The 20,706-nt window shown below is 54.7% G+C and overlaps 1 protein-coding gene across 4 annotated transcripts in view; it reads right to left on the bottom strand.

The window, feature by feature from the left end:
• The window catches only part of TSPAN9 (tetraspanin 9), a 206,584-nt gene that overhangs the window by 6,407 nt on the left and 179,471 nt on the right, over positions 1 to 20,706 (bottom strand). For all 4 annotated transcript variants that reach the window (XM_045466865.1, XM_045466866.1, XM_045466864.1 and 1 more), the window contains 3 exons: positions 1,018 to 1,209; positions 569 to 643; positions 142 to 243 (listed from right to left, as the gene is read on the bottom strand). In XM_045466865.1, coding sequence (XP_045322821.1) covers positions 142 to 243; positions 569 to 643; positions 1,018 to 1,209 — 369 coding nt within the window. The remainder of the gene's footprint in view (positions 1 to 141; positions 244 to 568; positions 644 to 1,017; positions 1,210 to 20,706) is intronic.

Raw genomic sequence — 20,706 nt, 5'->3', positions numbered from 1 at the left:
CTCGCCACCGCTCCCGCTCCCGTGCCCTGCTCCCCCTCCTTCCCACAGCTGCCTGTCCCTCTCCAGATGCATCCTCGGTCACCCAGGGTGAGTCTGAGCCGCGCCCCCCCACCCCCCGCCCTGCCAGGCCCAGCCCCTCACCTCAGCCTGGATGATGTTCCAGGCGTTCTTAAGCCCCACGTTGTTCTCTGTGTTGTACAGCAACAGTCCTTCTTTCAGGTCCTTCTTGGCATTCTCATTTACCTGTCGGGTAGAGGGCAGGCCCCTGAGTCCCTTCTCCGAGTGCTCCACACAACTATGCTTGAATGCTCCCGGTGATGGGGAGCTCACTAATGCCAGAGGATTCCTAAGACTACACAGGTAATAAACCCCCCACACTCCCCTCAAAGTCACCTTCCCCATGCTCCCCCCTACCAAAAGCCTTTCATCTGGACCTCTCCCAGCTCTCCTGCTGCCATTCTCCTTCCTCCCTTCCTCATAGGTACTCTCTGTCCATGCTTCTCCTCTGGCTTGTCCTGACCCCAGCCCACTGCCACCCCACATACTCCTCCCTTCCTGTAAGGCCTACCTTGTCCATGTAGACAAAGAAGAGGATGAGCAAGATCAACTCTGCTAGGAGGATGATCAACAGGACGATGAAAAACTGCAGAGAGAGTGTCGGTGTGGGCACACGGTGGTGGTCACAGCCAGGGATGGGGTGCACACAAGGGCTAGGGGGGCTGGGGACAGGAAGCACCTAGACAGGGCTTCCCAGGTATGGGAGAGGCCAGCTACGGCTCCTGAGGAGTCCCTGATAGCTAAGGGAGGCAGATGAAGGAGACAGCCAATCGAGGAGTGGAAGGGACAACTAGGGCCGGGATACGCGATCGTGAGGAAGAGGGGTGTGGTCGGGCAGAGAACATCCTAGAAGCAGTTTCTGTCGGGCATCTAATAGGCTGGCGGTCGTCTCAGGCTTTGCCTGTCTCCGTGACCGGGATGCAGGGAGTTCAGAGGGCTGCGGGTATGGAGTTCACTTACACTGAGAAGGAGGCACTTGTTTTCCTTGATGGCCCCCAGGCAGCCGAGGAAGCCTGTCACCATGACAATGGTGCCTATGGCGATGACCAGGTTGGCTGCAGACAGCGAGGGGAAGCTGGGGGAGAAGGTGGCAAAGTTGCCTTGGGACACGGATAGCCAAATGCCCACTCCGAGCAGCCCACAGCCACAGAGCTGGAGAGAAAAGAAAGCCATTAGATCAGCACCGCTTTGTGTTCATCTCCATGGAACCCAAAAGGCTGCATGTCCCCACCCCCAACTCTGAGACTGGGAAAGGGGGAGAACGGGGCTATAGGTCAGATAAGGCCATGGGCCCTAATCGTGTCGGCTCTGAGGCCCAGACAAACCCTCAGCCTCTCCACGTCTCAGTCTCCGCATCTGGCAAATGGCACCCTGCCAGCTTCACAAACCTCCTAGGGTCACTCTGAGGATCAAATTTTAAACGACACAGGCAAAATCCTGTAACAAACACTGATGGTCCCAGACACACATGAGTGGCTGTGGTTACCCCACTTGTCAGTGGAGAGGCCCTGGCATTCAGGAAGGAGTCCGGGGGGAGGAGCGCGGTGCCCAGGGAAGGTGAGTAAAGACTCGTCTCTGGGGCCAGGAAGACTCTCTGAGTCCGGTTTCTCAGGGCCAAGCCTTCTGGCAACCATGTCCTCCTGCCCTGTCCAGAAGGGCCATTTGCCCACTATTCTCAGGAGCCTGAAGAACAAATTTCCCACAGATGGAAGGTGAAAGAACTCAATGGGCTGGCCGACATGCAGGCCATGAGAATCCATCACTGCCTTCGCCTTCCATCCATGTGAGCCAGCAGCCCGCGCTCTGGCCCCGAAAACCGACTCTCCTCCACAGCCCCCCTGGGCCCGCGACGCCACCGCTTCACCTGGGGACGCTTGGGTTTCACTGGCTGCGGGTCGCCACAGCTGCCTTATTTTATGCTCCGTATAGCTGACACTCACCCCGCTCCCTCCGGCAGCTCTGAGGAAATATGCGGAGTCTGAGGAGCCAATCAATCTGTCAACCGATATTTATTGAGTACCGAAGGCTGCAGCATCCTGTGCCAGAAGAGCCACAGCCACTTTCGAGACCTGCCTTCCTGGGACCTCTGTGCTGCATAGACAGGAACAATAAAAAAGCAGCATCGACCCCACACAGTATACACTGGTGCCAAATAAATAGCTCAGGAGTTCTCAGAGGAGGCAACCACTGTCCTGGCCCAAGATGTCAGTTGGAGGAGGCAGTCTCTAGAGGACGGCTGGACCTGGGGCAGGTGGGGGACCACAACATTCCACGCAGGGCAAAAGCATACACGTAAGGGCTCAGGAGGTACAGATGTGGATCTGACACCCAGCTCCGGCGTTTCCTGGTAATGCGACCTTGCAAACTCCTTTTATGCCCAATGAGAATGACACCGCCCGCCTTCACCTTCTGGACTGTTGGGAGAATCTAAATGGAAGAAAGCATGTGAAATGCATGGCCATGACCAGGTGCTGGTCTCCGAAAGGCATTTGCTGAGCAGCTCCCATGTGCCCAGGGCTGTGCCATGACCCCAGGAACCAAGCACATCCCTGCTCTCGAGCTGCTCCAGCTTCCGAGGGGAGACACAGATGGTCCAGCGAAGACAAGGCGGCTCACGAGTAGGGGGAGAGCAGTTCTCACGTGCATGCCTGGAGGTTGAGGGGGAGAGGCACAGGCTGCCCCTCAGGGGTGGCATTTTCTTCCCTCATGCAGTCCACAAACCCAAACAGAGCACCCATGTATTAAGTGCCAGGGCCCGTTCTGAGTGCTGGGGTAGAGGTGGTAGCGGCACAGGCAACTCCCCCCCACCCCGCCCCGCCTCACTCACGAACAGGCTATTCTTACAGAGCACACGGATGCTACATAAGCGAACAAGTGATAGAATCTCAGGTGATGGTACGTGCCTTGAAGGAAAATGAGGATGGCCACGAGTTAGAAAGTTTCAGGGGACAGAGTGGTCAGGGATGGTGGCATCTGAGTAGGGACCCAAATAAAGAGGGGAAGTGGTGGAAGGATGTTCTGGATAGAGGGAACAGCAGGTGCAGAAGCCCTGAGGTAGGACTGAGCCTGGCCAGCCCAGGGAGAAGCAAGCTGCCCAGGTGGCTGCAACAGAGTGGAGGAGGTGACAGTGGTGGGGGACCAGTAGGTGGGGTGGCAGGGGTCAGATGAGACAAGACCTTGCAGGCATCACTTAAGAAAACCAGGGTGGGATGCCCCTAGGCCTGGAGAGTGACATGGTTTATATTTCCAAAAGATCTCTGAGACTGCTGCTCAGAGAAGACCACCAGAGAGCAAAGGGGGAAGCCCAGGGCGCAATCAGGAGGCCACGGCAGGGATCAGGCAAGAGCTGGGGGTGACCTACACCAGGTGGCTCTGGAAGAGTGGTGAACAGCAGTACAAGGAGGTTTATCTGTAAGGTGGGATTGACAGGACTTGCTGGGATTTAAAAGATGAGTAGGATTTTCATAAATGAGGAACCAGAAAGGTGACCCAGATAGGGCATGATGGAAGAAGTGCAGGCATTCCCATGTATTATTAAGCCAGAGATGGTTCAAGGAGCTGGGGAGGAACAGGAGGAAGTGGAGCAGGTTCCCGGGTCCCCCACACCATGGAGTGGTCCTGCGCCTCCTGCACCTGGGAGCAGCCCCAGTGGAACTACATCAAGGCTCCCCAGATATGGGCACACTCAGGCCTAGAACACCCAGCCAATGGGGTACCCGCCAAGCTTTGCAGGGCGGGGGATGGTTGCCACCACCCCTGTAACCACTAGGTGGCGCTCCAGGCTGGGTCAGAAGCTCTGAAACTTCCATCCAACTTCTCATACTGACTTTTTTTCAATCTGGTCAGTTCCTATACTGCCGTCTCAATTTTTCTTTCATTAATCATACCATGGAAATTCATGATCTTCATGCTAAAGATTTATGGCTCTAAAAGCCAGAGCCTGGAATGATTGAGAGGAAACCCCATGGCTGCCAGGTCACTCACTGCAGGTAGAGGAGCCTGTTGTTAAAGAGACCTGGCTGTGGGACCCCCAGAGCAGCAAGATGCCGTTACCACCCTGCAGTGGGGACACCAGGGCCCCCAAGACCCTCCTCAGTCACAGTGCAGCTTTTTCTGGAAGTCAGTGCCCACTGGGCATGGGCCTGGCGGGGGCCCTCTCTACCTCTTTTCTCCATCTCCCTCCTGGGGAGAACTGCCGGGAGGTCCAGGAGCCCCTCTCTGGGAAAACCTCAACAGTTCAGAAATTCCCAGGACCTGGTCATCCCTCTCAAAATGGTTCTATGATCTTGCTTCATATTCTCTGAGTTGGTCGGCAAGCTTCCCAAAGTCCCACCCAGCAGCCTCCCTCTACCACGGTAAGAGAACAGCACTGTGGCTCTGTCCCCACACGTGCTTCCTTTCCCACTTCCTGTCTGAGGTCCCACCACGCCCCAGGCTAGACCCCAGGTGAGACCTGCTGCCTCCAGGTGGGGCAGTCCCCACACACAGCGTGTACTTAAGCCCTGGGGTGAAGGGGGCTAGCTCAGTGAATGAGGCCTTGTGGGATCTCAGTGCACTCAGGGACAAGAGCCTCCAGGTGGGAAGAAAACATGACCAATAAGGCCCTGAGTTTACAGATTAGGACAGCAAGGCCATGGCACTGCCAGGCTGGGCCCAGACCTGGCTCCCTGGCCCGCCTTTGGTGTGGAGCCCCTTCTGTACCCGATGCCAGGAGACCGGCCAGTGCATGCCGAGCCTGGGCCGACCGATAAAAGGCACGGCCTTAGCCCCTGCCTCAAGCCCAGTCCCAGCCTTGCTCCCCTGCCTGCCTCTGGCCTGTTTTTCAGCCCAGCCGACATAGAGCTGCCTGAATCCTTTTTCTAAGATGCTGCTTTCATCATGCTGCTCCCCTGTGTGACCTTACAATTCTTTAGCTCTCTGAGGCCCAATTTCCTTTAAAATGTGGGATTTGGACTAGAGAATTTTTCAGGTCCCTGCCAGCACGGGCTTAGCCAAGCATGAGACATGATGCTCTCATGTCCCTGCCCGGTGGTTCTCCACCCAAAGTGATGTTGCCCCCCTACAGACACCTGGCAACATCTGGGGACACTTGTGGCCATCACAACTTGGAGTGTGGGGCTCCTACTGCTGTGTGAGTAGAGGCCAGGGTTACTGCCAAACAACCTATAATGCATAGGACAGTCTCCCACCACAAAGAACTACCCAGCCAGAAATGTGGATAGAGGTCAAGAAACCCTGCCCTAGCCCCTTCCCCATGCCAGGGGTCCACCCTCTGGCCATCGCCTCCAGGAAACAGCCATCACAGAAAGAACCCAGTGTATTCCCTCCAAGAGTGGGGCAGCGTCCTAGTTCTGAAAGGGACAGTAAAATGTGGGAGGAGTAGAGAGCTGGCCAGACTCTATCCAGGGAGCTGGTGAGAACCAGGGCAGGAACAGGGAGAGGTCAATGTCTGGTGCATGGCAATGGGCAGGAGGGAGGGGATGACAGCAGAAAATGTTTGCTGGGCAGGAAGGCAAGAAGACAGACAGGAAGCCAGAGCAAGGGGCAGGGGAGGGAGCGGCAGGCAGGGGAGGGAGCGGCAGGCATGGGGGGGGGGGGGTGGGGAGGAGCACTGCCCCATGCGGACGGTGCCCAGCACAGGAAGGAGACAAGGTGTGCAGTGCCAGAGAACTTAGCTGGTGGCATTCAGGAAGATTCCCTTCCCAAAGCAAAGGACTGTCTCAGCTAAGATGACCGAGCTACAGTCAAACCCAGGGCAGGAAGAGACTCCAAGGACTCAGGGAACCACAATCTAGCCAAGTCAGCACAAACCAACCTGAGATCACCAGCCAGACAGACCTGGTCAGCAACCCTCGCCAAGCAGGGGGGGACCCAGTGACCACCCTGAATAGCAAGCCCTCCTGCTCCCTGCCCCCTCCCCCAACCGAGGGCATTTCTAAATATTCTCAGTTCAGCACTCCAAATAAATCCACATCCAAATGTGAGAAAACAAGTTCCTACCCTTGCACTTGCCTGTGGCCTGGATCTCTGTGAGGGCAGGGATTTGGGTCTGTTTTGTTCACTGCTACATCCCCAGAGCCTAGAACAGTGCTTTACCCTTGGCAATGCCTTGGGGTGTCCCTCCTACGGGGCTCTCCTAAGGCCCTTCACGGACTCTGCAGAGGGAGAAAGTACAGGCCCTTTCAGGGGGCTATCTCAGGGTCTTCCTGGTCACCCTTGGGCCCACTGGCCTGATGCACAGCCAGTAAACTGAGGCCCAGCCAGGCCACAGCCATATAGTGAACAAGCACTCCAGACTCACTTCAGTTATGAAGCCTGTTGTAATTAGCTGAATATCCCCGTGGCATTTTTCTTCATCTTCAGTTTGAATCTTATTGATTTGTAGTTTCAATATATGTTTCTGCCTTATGTCCTTATGTATTTTTCATGCAGGCATCCCATTTCTCTGGGGTGGGGAGTCCTGTGATTTCCCCTTCAATCCAACCTCCCTCCTTAGCTTCTACCCCTGACTCAGAGCACAGGACAGCCACTCCCTGTGTCCCCTCCTAGCTGCCAACCGTCTCTGCCCCGTGCAGGGGTGGCCTTCCCTGGGGGTGACCTCCTGTGCCAGGGCTGGGCCCAGAGCAGCACATCGGGGACCTGCCCAGCCTTCTGTGCCAACTTGCTACCCACCCCCCACTGAAACACCAGCACTTTGGGAGTCAGGCTCAGTCTCCTCCATTCCTCTTCTGGGAGGGCCCAGAACATGCCTGGGATACTTCATAAACATTAGCTTCATGGATGGATGGATGGATGGATGGATGGATGGATGGATGCGGGTAGGAGGGCCTGAGAAGGCCACAGCCTGGGAACAGGACCAGACCCAGACACACAGACCCACCTGAATAAGAAGTCCCCCACACATCCCCTCGTCCCTGTTCCTAGAACCCCCAAGTGCCCCAAGTTACTCCCAACTCAGCCCCCTGAACCCCTTATTTGCCTGTGTGAGTCGTCTGTTTGTCTGCCCCTCACAGCCTCATGTGTCTCTGCAGAACCCCCCCCCAAACCCCCCCTGCCCCCTGCCAGCTCATCCCCTCTGCTTTGTAGGAGCTTTCCAAACACTAGGTCTCAACACTCCCCAGCGCTCTCTATGAGCCAGGGCCAAGTGCAGCGTTTAATGGCATTTAATAAATTAGTGGATGTGGAGAATAAAAAAGAAAACCAAAATGACTTTAATTTCACAGCCCGACGTGCAGCTAGTAATGGTCCTGCCTGGTCCTAGGAGAAGCCATCCTGCCAAGAACTGCATCACAGGGAAAAGGGACAGGACATCAGCACCAGGAGTGAGGCCGCTACTTTGTATGTCCCACACCCCCTGCCTCCAAGGGGCCTGCAGCTCATTCAGTGTCACAGCCATAAAGGGGGGGAAGGGAGGGAGCCAGACAATGTCTTTGCCAAAGTCACCTGGCAGGCAGGAGGATCAGAGAGCAGAGGGGAGGTGGCCACTCAGCGAGAAGTCTCCTTTGTGAGGCTGTCCCTGGTCCCCACAGACCAGCCCCCGCCTGCACACCCCAGGGTCGTGGCGTTCAGCATCCATCAATAGTCAGTACATGCCATTCTGTCTTTGTCCAATTCTGGGTCCTCAAGAATTCTTTCTTATTAACTCAAGAACGCACTTCCTTGCGGCTGACACACACATGCATCAGTCCTAGCTTTGCCTAAGCAGCCACGGAGAACAAGTGTGGCAGGTTTTTAAATATTGGAAGGCCTGTATCTCACGGTCCTTTCCCAAGTCTTCTGGTCTATTCAAGGGCTTTTACAGCTTTGTCTCTGAGTCACCCTCCACTGCTCATCCCTGTCCCACACTCAAAGTCAGATTCCAGCTACTGAGGGGATAGCACAGAGTACAAAGATACCCCTCTCACCTCCTACATTCTGAGTCCTATACTTCTAGTAATCCAGCCGAAACCCCCACTGGCTTGGCAGGCAGCCCCCCATGGTTTTGGCTCACATAGAGCTTGTGCATAATTTAAAGTGAAACAGCAGGACTCATCGGTCATTCTTTTTTTGACCCCACACTTTTCTCTCAAAGCCTCCAATTTCTTCACATCTTCACCTCGCAGCCCCCAATATCACCAGCTTACATAGGTGACAGGGAGATCACACCCATATTTCTGAGCCGAATTCTCCTCCAAATAAACATTACATAAAGCATTTGCATATCTAGAACCCAGTTACATTTTGATTATCGCAGAATGAGGTTATTTTCTCAGATGGTTCTAGGAGAGAGCATTTAAACCTGGCCAAGCTTCAGGGATGCTGTGTTTGGTTTTGCTGCAAGACTCAGAGGCTGACAGACCTCTTAAATTATATGTTTCAAGAGTCCACCTCTCTCCAGAGAACATTGTGGAGACACTGAGACCGTGGTAACGCCTCGTTAGGGGGTTTTCTGGGGACAACTCACCAGAACCCCCCCCATCAGGTCAGAGTGGCCACGGGTCCTGTCATAATACCTCTCGTGCCCTCGAACCCTAAGACGTACATGATGATGAAAGAGTCCGTGATGAGGGAGACCTCACTGGAGACTTTGAGGACAGCCCCTGGCCACCCTTCCAGGGGTGCAGGCAAAGATGCAGTCACCAGCAGTCCTGGCCCCCAGCCGGCCGTACATAGGGCTTGGGATCCTCCAACCCCAGCAGGGGAGGAGGCTGGCTTCGCTGAAGCACTGCCCATGTGTTTGGACTTCCTGGCTGGACCTCAGCACGGAGGGCATGTGCCCTGCCCAGGGGCTCACTCGAACCAAGGCATCTGTGGGACTCCAGGGTGACCAGCCCTAGGGGCAGGGAGAGTCTGGGTCTGTCCCCAGGCTCCAAAGGCTCCAGAGGGTGCTGAGAGCAGGCCTAGTCCCTGATACAGCTGATGTCTAGAGAGCAAAGGGCAGGGGCTAGAAATGGGAGGGAAGGGGATGTATCCACCTGGTGCTCCCCCAACACAGCCCCTTTAAACTCCGGTCTTCTGCAACCACTCCTCTGTCTGGGAGAAAGGCTTGCAGAGCACCGTGGCTCACCTCCCCCACCTCCACCTGCACCCCGGCCCCTGAGCCCTCTGGACGCCTCTAATCTGATGCCAGGTCCCAGATCAACTTTCTCAGGTGCTAGCACTTCTCTGCCTTCTCAAACTGAGTGGGGGGAGAGGGGGATGAGAAAGGATGTAGAGACAAGCCCAGAACCCCCTCAGAGAGTCCAAAGTGGCCCTGAGGCGGCCAGAAGGAAGCCTGAGGAACAGCCCCCAGAAGGGCCACGGAGCGATGTGTGGCTGTGATGCCAGAGAGCGGTGGATGACACAAACCGCCGCCAGCCTTGTAAAGCAGGAGTGATCACTCACCAGTCCATAAACATCGATTCCCACCTCCAGTGCAGCCCTCCCTGGGCAGATGGAGCGCAGAGACGGGGGTGCTGGGGGGAAGGGACACTCAGGAGTACTTGTAGCCAGTGTTTCCCAAGCTGACCCCAGCCCATCCGGCTCCCACTCACTGCTGGCAACGGGAGCTGGAGGCCCTGACAGGGAGATTCTGCTCAAGGACACAGACAGATTTTGCACAGAGACCACGCAGGTGTTTCATGCCCCTCTCTGGGAGCACACAAAAGGAAGCAGGCTAAAGGCTGAAGGGACAGGGGCATGCACAAGAGGGAGGCTGACAGTCCTCTGTCCCCGGCCCCCTCTAGAGGCTCTGTTCCCTGAGCTAGCTGGCAGGCTGCCCTTGGCTGGGACATTGGGGCGGTAGGGGTGGGGGGGGGGGGAGGTGGAGAATGACCCTTGGACATGTCTTTTTCCCAAACTCCGGAACTTGTCAACACTCAGTAGGAAGCAGCTTGGGGCCTGAGGCCACCCACACCCAGTAACACACTCAGTCAGGGTGCCAGTGTCAGAAGGGTGCTATCTATGCTGGGGCGGGGATCGTACATGTAGCTCTCCTTTCCCGCACCCCCAGAGCCATGACTGCCTGAGCTCCCGGGCCTGGGGTGGACCCTCGGGGGACACAGCCTGGGACCACAGTAGGAGACATGGCCTTAACTCCCAAGGTTGCTGTAAATTGGGAGGGAAGGTGCCAAGGACTCCGAGTAGCTCGTTAGAGGAGTCTGGAGAAAGGATTTTCCAATCACCAGCATATTTTCTCCTTCCTGCATTTGCTTTATCTTATGCCTCTGGGGAGAAAGGCCCTCTGACAGCATCAAAGTGTGGAGAAGTATGTGCAGCCAGGTTGCCGTGGGAGGCAGGAACGGGCTCAGGAAACCGGCCTTCAAGGATCAGTGATAGCGGTGGCCATCTGGGCTTCTCTGAGAAGGCAGGGCGGCCAGCAGCCCGGCTCTCGGGACGGCAGGCTCGAGGACAGTGATGTGCTGTGCAGCTCTGGCCAGCCACCTGGCCTTTAGAGACGATGCTCCGCTAAGACAGGGAGAGAAACCAGCTCCCCAGCACTTGGAGATGCAGAGAGGATGAATAGGATTACCCCTGCCGAGCACTTTGTGCTCCTTGGAATATAAATATCGCACAAGGTGCTGGGCTATTATTCAAACTCCTGGGAAAAGGCAGGGGAGCAGGACAAGGATCCCTTGAATTCCTATCACATCTTTCTGGCAAAGAGCTCAAATGAGACTATAACTCATCCTGGAGAACGGGGAAGGGGGCGGGGACCGTTCTAAGGAAAGTGCCCCCACCCCAACCAGAGGTGAAGAAAAGCCACACGGTGGAAACATGTCCATTACTGGGGCCTTTCACGCGGCGAGGCTCGTCCATTCTGCCCATCACTAATGGACGCCCTTTTAATAATCTTCTACAGCTCAAGTTCAGCAAATAACACTCTATAATTACACATACAGATATCCGGAAAGATCGTGGCTGACAACCAGGTCCATCTGTGGCCCCAGGACAGCCATCCACATACACTTCCGCTGTAACCCTGGGACGTGGCCGACACATGACTGGTCTTCTCTCCAGGGATCCTGTGCCCACAGCCTGATTATTTACACTGCCAGATGGGAGCCGTGTCCACCCAGGCCAGGATTTGGCATTTCTGACACGCTTTGTGGGAGACATGGGCTGGTGACAGTCGGGTCCCTCTGCCAGAGATGGTGTCAGCGCAGCAACCTAAGTGACCACCGGAGACCCCTCCCCACTCTGTGCAAAGCCCTGACTACCTCTTTGTCCTCCTGGCAGAACAGGAGACCACAGCCCACCCTACTATTATTCCACGTGTGCTCACGATTCAGGTGACTCTGCTGACAGCTGCCTGTCCAAGGTCAGAGAGCCCATTTGCAGGGGAGCAGTGCCTTACGCCTCACCCCTGCCGCTGCCCCGACCTCCCTGCATTAACTCTTTGATACTGTGCCACTGCAGCCAGCAGAGCATAAGCACTCATGAGCACTGACCATGAGCCAGCACAGTCCCGACTGCCTGGCCTCTCCTGCCTCATTTAACCCTTTCAACCCAGTGGCAGGGAGCAGGGATGCTATATTACTCTCCCCATTTTACAGATGAAACAATAAAGGCACAGAGAGGCTAAGTAGTGAAGGAACCTAGGAAGCCTGACTCCAGAAACCACGTTCTGACCCACCGTGCCCCACTGCTCAGACCTAGGTCATCCCAAATAAGCCGTCGTCCCCTAGACATGTCTATCTGGAGAAAGGAAGGCTGGTTGCAGTGCTGTGTGCGAGCGAGGCTCTGTGGCCTGGAAGCCTACTTGTGCACTGGGAGGGCAGGAAGAGAAAAGGCAGTGACGGTGGATAATGGCAGTGGTGACAGGGCGGCGTCCAGGGTGACGATGGTGATGAAGACAGTAATAGTACCCTATGAGAATGCTAGCATTTATTGACCCCATATTACATGCCAGGTACCGTGTCAACCTCTCTCCCCCAACACCATACAAGGTAGTTACTATTACTTCCCTCCCCACCAAATTCGCATATGGGAAAACTAAGGATCAGAGATTAAGTATCTTGTCTAAACTCACACATGGGGTTGGCAGGCCTGGGATCGTAATTCAATGTGATGTGACTCGGAACCCTATGACTGAAACCTCTCTGTGCCTCCTACAGACCTAAGAAAAATCCAAGACCTCATTTTATGAAAGCTTTTCAACAAGTTTCTAGCCCAATCTGAGTCAAGGCAGGTGGGAAGGGGGTGCTGAAGGGGACACACAGCCCCAACAGCCTTGGGAGGAGTTGTTACCCCACTTCATAGATGAGGACATTGTGGCCCACAGGAGTCAAGCCCTCCTCTCACACAGTGCCTGGAACCAAGCTGCATGATACACAGGGATACAAGGAGCATCTTGGCCTGACCCACCAGGAAACAGAGCTTCACGGTACCACAGAGTAGCGACTCAAAGGCTGTCCACTTTTTAGACAGGAAAAACACGGAGGGCCTGATAACCTGCTTATTGAGGCTTACACATCAGTCTCTCACCAGGTGCTTCCAAGGTCTCTGCCCTGAGCTGGACACCGCACTGGCCACGGCCACATACGAGCCAGAGATGGGGTCACTGCTCTGGGAACAACCAAGCCAGCTGGACCAGCAAGTCAAGGTGATAAAAACCAGCCCCAATGTAGAACCGCACCGGCCAGTGTTGAGTGTCGGGTCAGGGAGGGCTGTGCACAACTCTGGCCTTGGAACCAGGTAGACTGGGTTCAAATTCTCAGTGCCCTCACCTACTATCAGGCTGGGGGGAGCGGAAGGAGTCTCTGAAAACAACGTTCCCACTGCTTGTTTTTAAATGGGGGATTTGTGGTACCTACCATGAAGTCGTAGCTGGGATTAAATGAGATTCATGAAAATAAACTTCCTAGCGTGGTGCCACGTACAAAGCTATAAACGGGAGTCATGATTAGTATTTATGGGCTGCAGTCCCCATTCACCCAGGTTACCGAGACCAGGCGGAGCAGCTGTAAGCCAGAGGCCAGCGGTGGAGAGAGGTGGAGAGTCCTGCCCAGGCTGCAGCCCTGCTGTCCCCAGGCCCCAGCCCCACCCCCGGCCAGCCTTCGTGGGCCATCCTCCTCCAAAACAGCACAGCACGTCTGCCCAGACAAGCTTTACTCACCCTGCCGTCCTGCTGCTCCCCAGCCACCCATCTCCGGGAGGCAGCTCCCTTTCCCGATGTGTGAGCTGCTTTCTTTTGGCAGAGAGCTGCTGCTGTCTGTGCTCTGGACCGTAAAACAAGTTTTCATCAATAAATTAAGATAAGCGGAAAGCCAGCTCAAGAGGGGGCGGGCTGAGGCGGGCAGGCAGGCGGGCGAGAAGTCGCTCTGTGACCCAGAAGGGACCAAAGTAAATCCAAAGCAAGACTCGGGCTCACGGCCTCCTCTCCCCAGATCCCAAGGGCCCCATTTGACCCAGACTTCTCAGAGAGGGGGAGACATGGGAAGTCACCGTGCCTCTCTCGGGGCCCATTCCATACTAGGGGCGGGTACGCAAGTGTCCGTCACAAGTCAAGTCAGGTTCTCAGCAATGCTCTGAACCAAAATAATGATCTAAGTCACTGTGTTAGACAAGCTAAATCTAATCAGGTGCTGGCCTGCCCCATCACTAGCAGTAGAGAGCCACCTCCGAAAGGAAAAACATCGTTCTCGCAGAGCTTCCCCACGCCTCCTCGTGAACCGCCAGGTCACCCAAACTCACCTTGCACACGTCTACCTCCACGCCTTGCTCACAGCATCTTCCCCTACCCGGGAAGTCTTCCTCTTTTCATCTTTCTCCATCCAACCCAGGGCCTTCGAGGCTCAGCCGATGCCCACCTCCTCCTCCTCCACCTCCACGCTGGCCAACCCCACCAGGACCACACCTAGCATCCTGCAGTGGCTCGACGGTCTGACAACCCATCAGCCTTAGGACCTTCTCCCATTTGCCAGTGCTGACCTCTGCCAGGGGTGTGTTCCTGCCCACAGCAGCAGCACAGGCAGGCGTCTCCTGCCACCCCACCTCTTTGTGCATCTCCCTGGCAACGAGCTCAGTGTTGGGCACAGAGAGGTCCTCGTTTATCAACAGCCAGGTATGGACAGAATGAGCCCAAGTGAAGCAGAGACGTGGGAACACGGAAACAAGGCAAGTTTTCGACCCCAACAGGAGTGCCTCCCCAGACCTGGTACACAACCCCCTTCAGTCCCTGACGCTCTTAAACAGGCCAAGCATATGGCGGGAGACAGGCCAGCTGTCTGTCCAGCACCACACACAGAGAGGTGCGTGGCTCTGCCTAGGCTTATGGGTCAGTCGACAGGTGAGCCTTTAGACCAAGCGGGGTGACGAACCCGACCACGCGGCACATGCCACCGTGCTGCTAAGGGCTGCGAACCTCCAGCAGGTGGATTCCTCCCCGGAGCCTCTCAGCTCCCTCACTCATAACACAAAAGGTTGGACTTGATAATATCCCAAACCCCTTCCAGCCCTAAGATCCTGGGATTTCACTTCTGCTCAACCCTCACTCTAGCTGTGTGACTTAGGGACGATGACTGCACATTCCGTCCACATTCCGGGGGAAGGGGCCAAGGGAGGGAGAGTGCCAGGCCCTGAGCTGGGCCTGAGAAGTAGTATGTGATTTACGCTCACCCCATGATCTAAACCCCGAAACGGACGACCTGGGAGAGACCTGCTCTGGCTAGGGTCCCCCAGTCAAGGGCCCAGTCGGATGCCCATTCAGCACCCTGCCTCAGGAACCCGCCATGTACATATACCCCCGAACAGTGGGAGGAGGTGGCAAAGTTCCAGGCCACACTGACATTAAATCAAGACTGCTGATTATACCCCAACCTGGACATAAATCAGAATCGATTACTTCTGAGCTCAGGCGCTTCCCATACCTGGAAGGAGCAGAGTAATGTGAGGGCTTTGATCAAGTCTGGGCTGCGGGGAGGCCTGGTTCTAAAGCAGATCCCAGTGGGCCCTCCCTCCTCTCTCCCACCCCTGCCACACACATGTGCGTGCGCACACACACACACGCACACACGCGTGTACACACACACACACACACGCACACAGAAGCATTCCCTCCACCAAGACCTGGAGGGGGCAAATGGTGCCATTTCATTAAGAGCAAACAGAGGGAAAATAACCTACATGTGAAACTGTGAGTTGGCATGGGGTGCTGAGAACAAAATTCAGCCAATGGAAAAGAAACATATTGACAATAGCAAAAAGAAACAATTACTACGCATTTTCATATGAGATCCCAAGGAATAAATTTGCTCTTGCTTTTGCTTATTCAACAGAAAAAAGAGAACGAGCGAGCGAGAGAGCAGTAGCCAGAGAGGGATGAGGACACAGCAGAATGCAGGCGCTTGCACTTTGCGGTTCCACATTTCCCTTAAGCTCTCAAAAGAGTGCTTTTTGAGATACAGGCTGACACAGGAGTCAAAAGAAATAGAAAAAATAACACTGTAAGTGGAGAGGCTTAGGGTGCTGCCTCCAGGGGCACCCACCAAAGAGACACCCTCAAAGTAAGAGGGACAGGTGCTGCTTCCATTCATTTGGCAAAAGCAGAAGATACTTTAAAAAAAAAAAAAAAATCACTTGAAGACAGAACCTTTAACGTCCATGGCAACAGCTGCTCAGGGGGGCCAGAGCCTGGCTTCACGTCAGGAAAATTCTGACCTCTTTGCAAAAGCGAGCCCCCAGGGTAGCCCCACAGATTCCACCCCTTCTGCAGAAAGCAGGTCACCACAGACCCAGAGGAGCGGGGCTGAGCCAGCACCAGAACCGCTTGTGGGTGGAGGGCTGGTCCACGTTAGGACTCACCAGTCTCGTCCATGAGCATGACACTGAATGCTGGAAACACTGGACGCAGGTGAGGACCGTGCACCTGCACCAGGCTCCTACACTGCCTCTCGGGTCACAAATGCCCCAGACCCTTTGCTCTCACGGAACAACGGTACCTCTTTTCCATGGTCTGCCCACCATCTGCTGAATCAGCGCATCTGTCCCAGGCTCCTGCAAATGTGCTTCTCCACCCGTATCCCTGCCTTGGGGACGTGCGTCCTTCACCTCTTCTTCCATCCCAGAGTTAAACTTGGACTGTGGGGCACCTGAGGGGCTCGGGTGGTTAAGCATCTGACTCTTGATTTTGGCTCAGATCATGATCTCACAGTTCGTGGGATCCAGCCCCACATCAGGCTCCGTGCTGACAGCGCAGAGGCTGCTTGGGATTCTCTCTCTCTCTGCCCCTCCCCCTCCTTCTCTCCCTCTCTCTGAAAATAAACAAAAACAAAACAACATGGATCTGTGTCCAGCAGTTACGAGCACAGGCTGTGGCGTGAGTACCTGGCTTCTGAATCCCAGTTCTACCCCTCACCAAAGGTAACTGGACTGGCTGACCTCTGTGACTCTGACCCCTTGTGTGTGAAATGGAGAGAAGGGCGCTGTCTCCGAAACAAAATCCATGTAGTGTGCACCGTATACAGTGGTTGTGAAAATTAAACAGAACAAAGCTTGTAAAGCTCTTAGAACAAGAGCACAGCCTAACATCATAAAGGTTTACCACTGTCGTTGCTACCCTTCTGTGTCTCATCCATCTCAAATCCTTGGACCACATCCCTGCAAATCTCCTGCATCCACCTCATCTCCTCCACACCCGCAGCCCAGATCTGCTCTCACCCCTTTGGCCGGAATCCTGGGAGGTGCCCCTGTTGGTCACCCCACTTCCTCTCTGTCATCACAATCTACACACTCTGCCTGGCGCCCATCGGGCCTCACGTCCCAGCCCCTGGAAGGCTGCTGGCCCACACCACATGGCTGGAACTCCTCAGCAAGGCGTCCATTCGAGACCTCCTACAGGGTCATCTTTTCATTATTCGTGCACCACTATCCCCTACAATCTGAGGTACTCGTCCCTCTGTGATATACCCCACGCCGTGGGCCTCTTTTCTAGCTCCTCCCCCACCAGCCATGCCCTTCCCTCCACCCCCTACCACTCCGCAGTGCCAATCCTTCCCATGAAGGGTCCGTGACCTCCACTCACCCTTCCGTGTCTGTGCACTCAAAGCACCTGACAACTCGCAGTACCTAACACACTTTGCCCTGCAAATATTCACTGTTTGTTGGCTTTGCCCAAGCCAACCTCATTTTGCATCTCCTACAGTGCCTTGCATACAGTAGGCTCCCAAAAGGTGTTTTTTCAAGTTGGAACTGTTTTCACAAAGGCAAGCTCCCAGCAGGATGGGATGGAGGTGGTACAATTTGCTCTGTGCGGCTATCAGCTGGTACTCCGGGGGAAAGGGTACCTCCACTTACACTGTCCGGGACCGTAACGGCCAAGCAAGCCCCACCTCCATGAAGACCAAATACACCCAAATTCTTCAGCAGCACAGAAATGTCCTGTCAAATGCAGCTACGTTGCCATCCCTACCCCAACGCACATGACCACAGGGATTACCAATGGCCTTCCTTTGTGTGCCTCGTTCACGCAATCATCTTGCTTTTCTCTCCTTAGTCACTAGTAAGCACGAACTGTGCCAGGAACCATGTCTAGCAGCACTGAGCACTTCCCAGGATCTCAAAGTGCTCTGCCTGACTACTGTGGGGCGGAAGAGGACATCCCCTCTCTGGGCTCCAGACCCATGCACCCACTCGCCTTCTTGTTCTCTCCATCTGAATGTCTCACAGGCATCTCTCACGAAATAGGTTCACAGGAGAAATCCTGATGCCCAAGTCACAGGGAACCTGAGAGTACCCAGTGACTCTTTGCCCTACCTGGTGTCCCACACCATCCGTCACCACGTTCTGCCACTTCTGCCCCCAATTTCCACCTCCGGTCCATCCACTTCTCTCCATCGCCACTGCTACCATCCCTTCTTTGAACCTCTGCGATCATCTTCTGCTTTCTCAGCTGTCACTCTTGCCCATCTATAACCCATTCTCCACAGAGCAGCCAGAATGGTTCTTGTTCAAATTTCCAAGGTCCCCCTCATGGGCAGAACAGATTCCAAATCCTTCCCACAGCCTACAAGACCCTATGTGATCCAGCCTCTGCCTTCCTTGCCTGCTCTGTGCTCTGCTCCACTCACTGGCCTCTGTTAGTTCCCAAGGCGCACCACACTATTTTGCATTTGGTATTTCCTTTGTCCAGAATGTTCTTCCTTAGGTAGTCATGTGGTTGGTTTATTCTTACCCTTCGAGTTTCCCTTGCTTCCTTCCCATCTTGTGTGGCAAGCTGTTATTACTTTAAGTGTTTGTTTTTATTGTCTGTTTTCCCTACTAGAGTATGACCTCTATGAGATAAGAGATCTCTGACTCGCCCCCCGTGTATCTCTGGGGTGCCGCACTGTGCCAGGCACATGATAAAGGTTCAGTAAATATCTGCGGACAGGAGGGACAGAGGGAGGGAGGAGACCAGGATTTGGAAATCCTCTGTCCTTGAGAACGTTCCTCAGAAGTAGCATTTTGTATACATGGATTAAGCTTCTTGGCACCCCCAAGATCCTGGGAGCAGTAGCAGCACACTGAGTGGCAGGACACAGAAAAGGCCACAGGATGTAGAAAGCTGTGGCAAACAAGAACGAGATGGGACACAGGCTGGAAAGTCAATGGACTTGAGTGAGTTGAAATCTTTGCCGAGGCCATGCAACCTTAGGAAAGCAACTTAATGTCTCCAGGCCTGAATTTCTCACTTACAAAAGGAAGACAACACTGAACTTACAGGGTTGTGTAAATATAGTGCCTGTACAGAGTGGATGCTCACGTAAAATTATTTTTCTAAGGACTCTAGGGGTTCAGACCGCACACACTTTTTTTTTAATTTTTAACGTTTATTTATTTTTTGAGAGACAGAAAGAGACAGAGCGCAAACAGGGGAGGGGCAGACACAGAGGGAGACACATATTCCTAAGCAGGCTCCAGGCTATGAGCTGTCAGCACAGAGCCTGATGCAGGGCTCGAACCCACAGACCATGAGATCATGACCTGAGCTGAAGTCGGATGCTTAACCGACTGAGGCACCCAGGCGCCGCGCCCCCACCCCACCACCACATTAGTTAAATGAGTCCCATCTTCCTGCTCCCTAGGCACTGGGCTGCCTATGTGTCACCATCACTCATGCATCAGCCACCTTATCTCAGGATCTCGCCTAAAGGACAAGAGGCAATGAGGACTGATTGGTGAGGCTCCTGGAGAGCATGCCACACTGCCCACGGAGATCAGATGCATTCAGATGCCACAGAACCTCTGCCAGAGTCACCAGGGGAAGCCTGCTCTGTCTGCAGACCCTAAGGTCTCTGTCTGCATCATTCTCTGTCTGCAGACCCTAAGAAGCAGGCACTGGGGCACCAGGAGAAAGGTCATGGCGTGGGGTTATCCAACAATGCTTGGGATCTGGGGTACCCCATCCTGCTTGCAGCCTCAGTGGGAGGGCAAAGAAGGAGGATAAGAACCAACTTGCCTGACATCTTGGTCTCAAAAACCAAATAGCGGCTCAAAAGCCGGGGAAGGGATCAGGCTCCCTCCACCCTTAGTCACTTCCTGAAGGAGAGGACAAGGTACCTGCCCAGACCAAAAATGCTCACTGAGGTCTCCCTCCCTCTAGGAGTGGAGGGCCTGCCTTCTCCTCCCCCATCCCAGCAGAGAGAACACCAGGGAAATTGTGAACCCCAGAATATATCCCTGGTGGAAAGAACGTGTCCTGGGCCCACAGCACTCAGATGCAAAATGAATCTTGCCAAGGCTCTCCCTTCCTGACCCCCTGACCCTGCGGGCTGGGACACCAGGGTGCAGACTGAGCCCAAAGGAGTGTCATGTGGCACCTGCAGATGGCTCAACTCTCAACCAGCCCTTGAGACCCCCTATACTTGCCATCACCATCCCAGCACCCCTCTCATCACTGCCCCAATTATTCTAAGGCTGCTTTTTTACACCATGTCATTTCTATGCTCAGGGGCTCACTGGCTGCCCCTGCCTGTGTGAGGTGCCCAAACCCTCTGGCCTAACAGTCAAGGTCCTCCACAAGCTGACAGGGTCATCCCCAGTGTACCCATTGTCAGCCATTTCACTCATCATCACCCAAACAGCCCCTGTCCGGAAGGAAGATCCTGCTTCTCCTGAGTCACCCTGCAAGACCAGCTAAGATCCTGTGCTTTCGGAGGTATCTTTCTCGGGTAAAGAGCATGAAGAAACAGAAGAATAAAATCCAATCCTCTCTGTTTCCGGGCACCTGCAGTATTAGTCCTCTGCCCGAAGCCTCCTGACTTGTCACACGTGGTGGTTAGAAAGAAGCCATCACAGCAGGTAGAAAGGGCATCGGAAGGGGACAGCCAGCAGGCAGGCTCCAGAAACCCTGCTGAGATGCCAGCAGAGGGGAGCTGGGTGGTAGCAGTGGAGGGGCCTGGCTTTTAGCAGGAGAGCTTGTTGGGGATAATTTATTCCCCCCGTGTCTCAGCGGGTTTCAGCTAGTTGAGTTTATAATGGAACAAGCAGTTGCTGTTGTTCTTGGACGCCACGGCTCTGTGATGGGGGAGCGAGTGCTGCACAGATACAGCAGCCATAAAGCAGAAGACGGCCCGTTGGGGGCCATGACACTCCACAGGGACCAGGTTTTACAGTCCCAGAAAGAGGAGGTTCCAAGAAATCCATGAGCATGGCCTATCCATCACAGAAGGAAATAGAGCGGCACCCGTGGCTCAGGGAGGGAAGCGGGTC

The sequence above is a fragment of the Leopardus geoffroyi genome, chromosome B4 (assembly GCF_018350155.1).
Source record: "Leopardus geoffroyi isolate Oge1 chromosome B4, O.geoffroyi_Oge1_pat1.0, whole genome shotgun sequence".
NCBI classification, from domain to species: domain Eukaryota; kingdom Metazoa; phylum Chordata; class Mammalia; order Carnivora; family Felidae; genus Leopardus; species Leopardus geoffroyi.
This window is presented reverse-complemented; position numbering and strand designations above follow the sequence as displayed.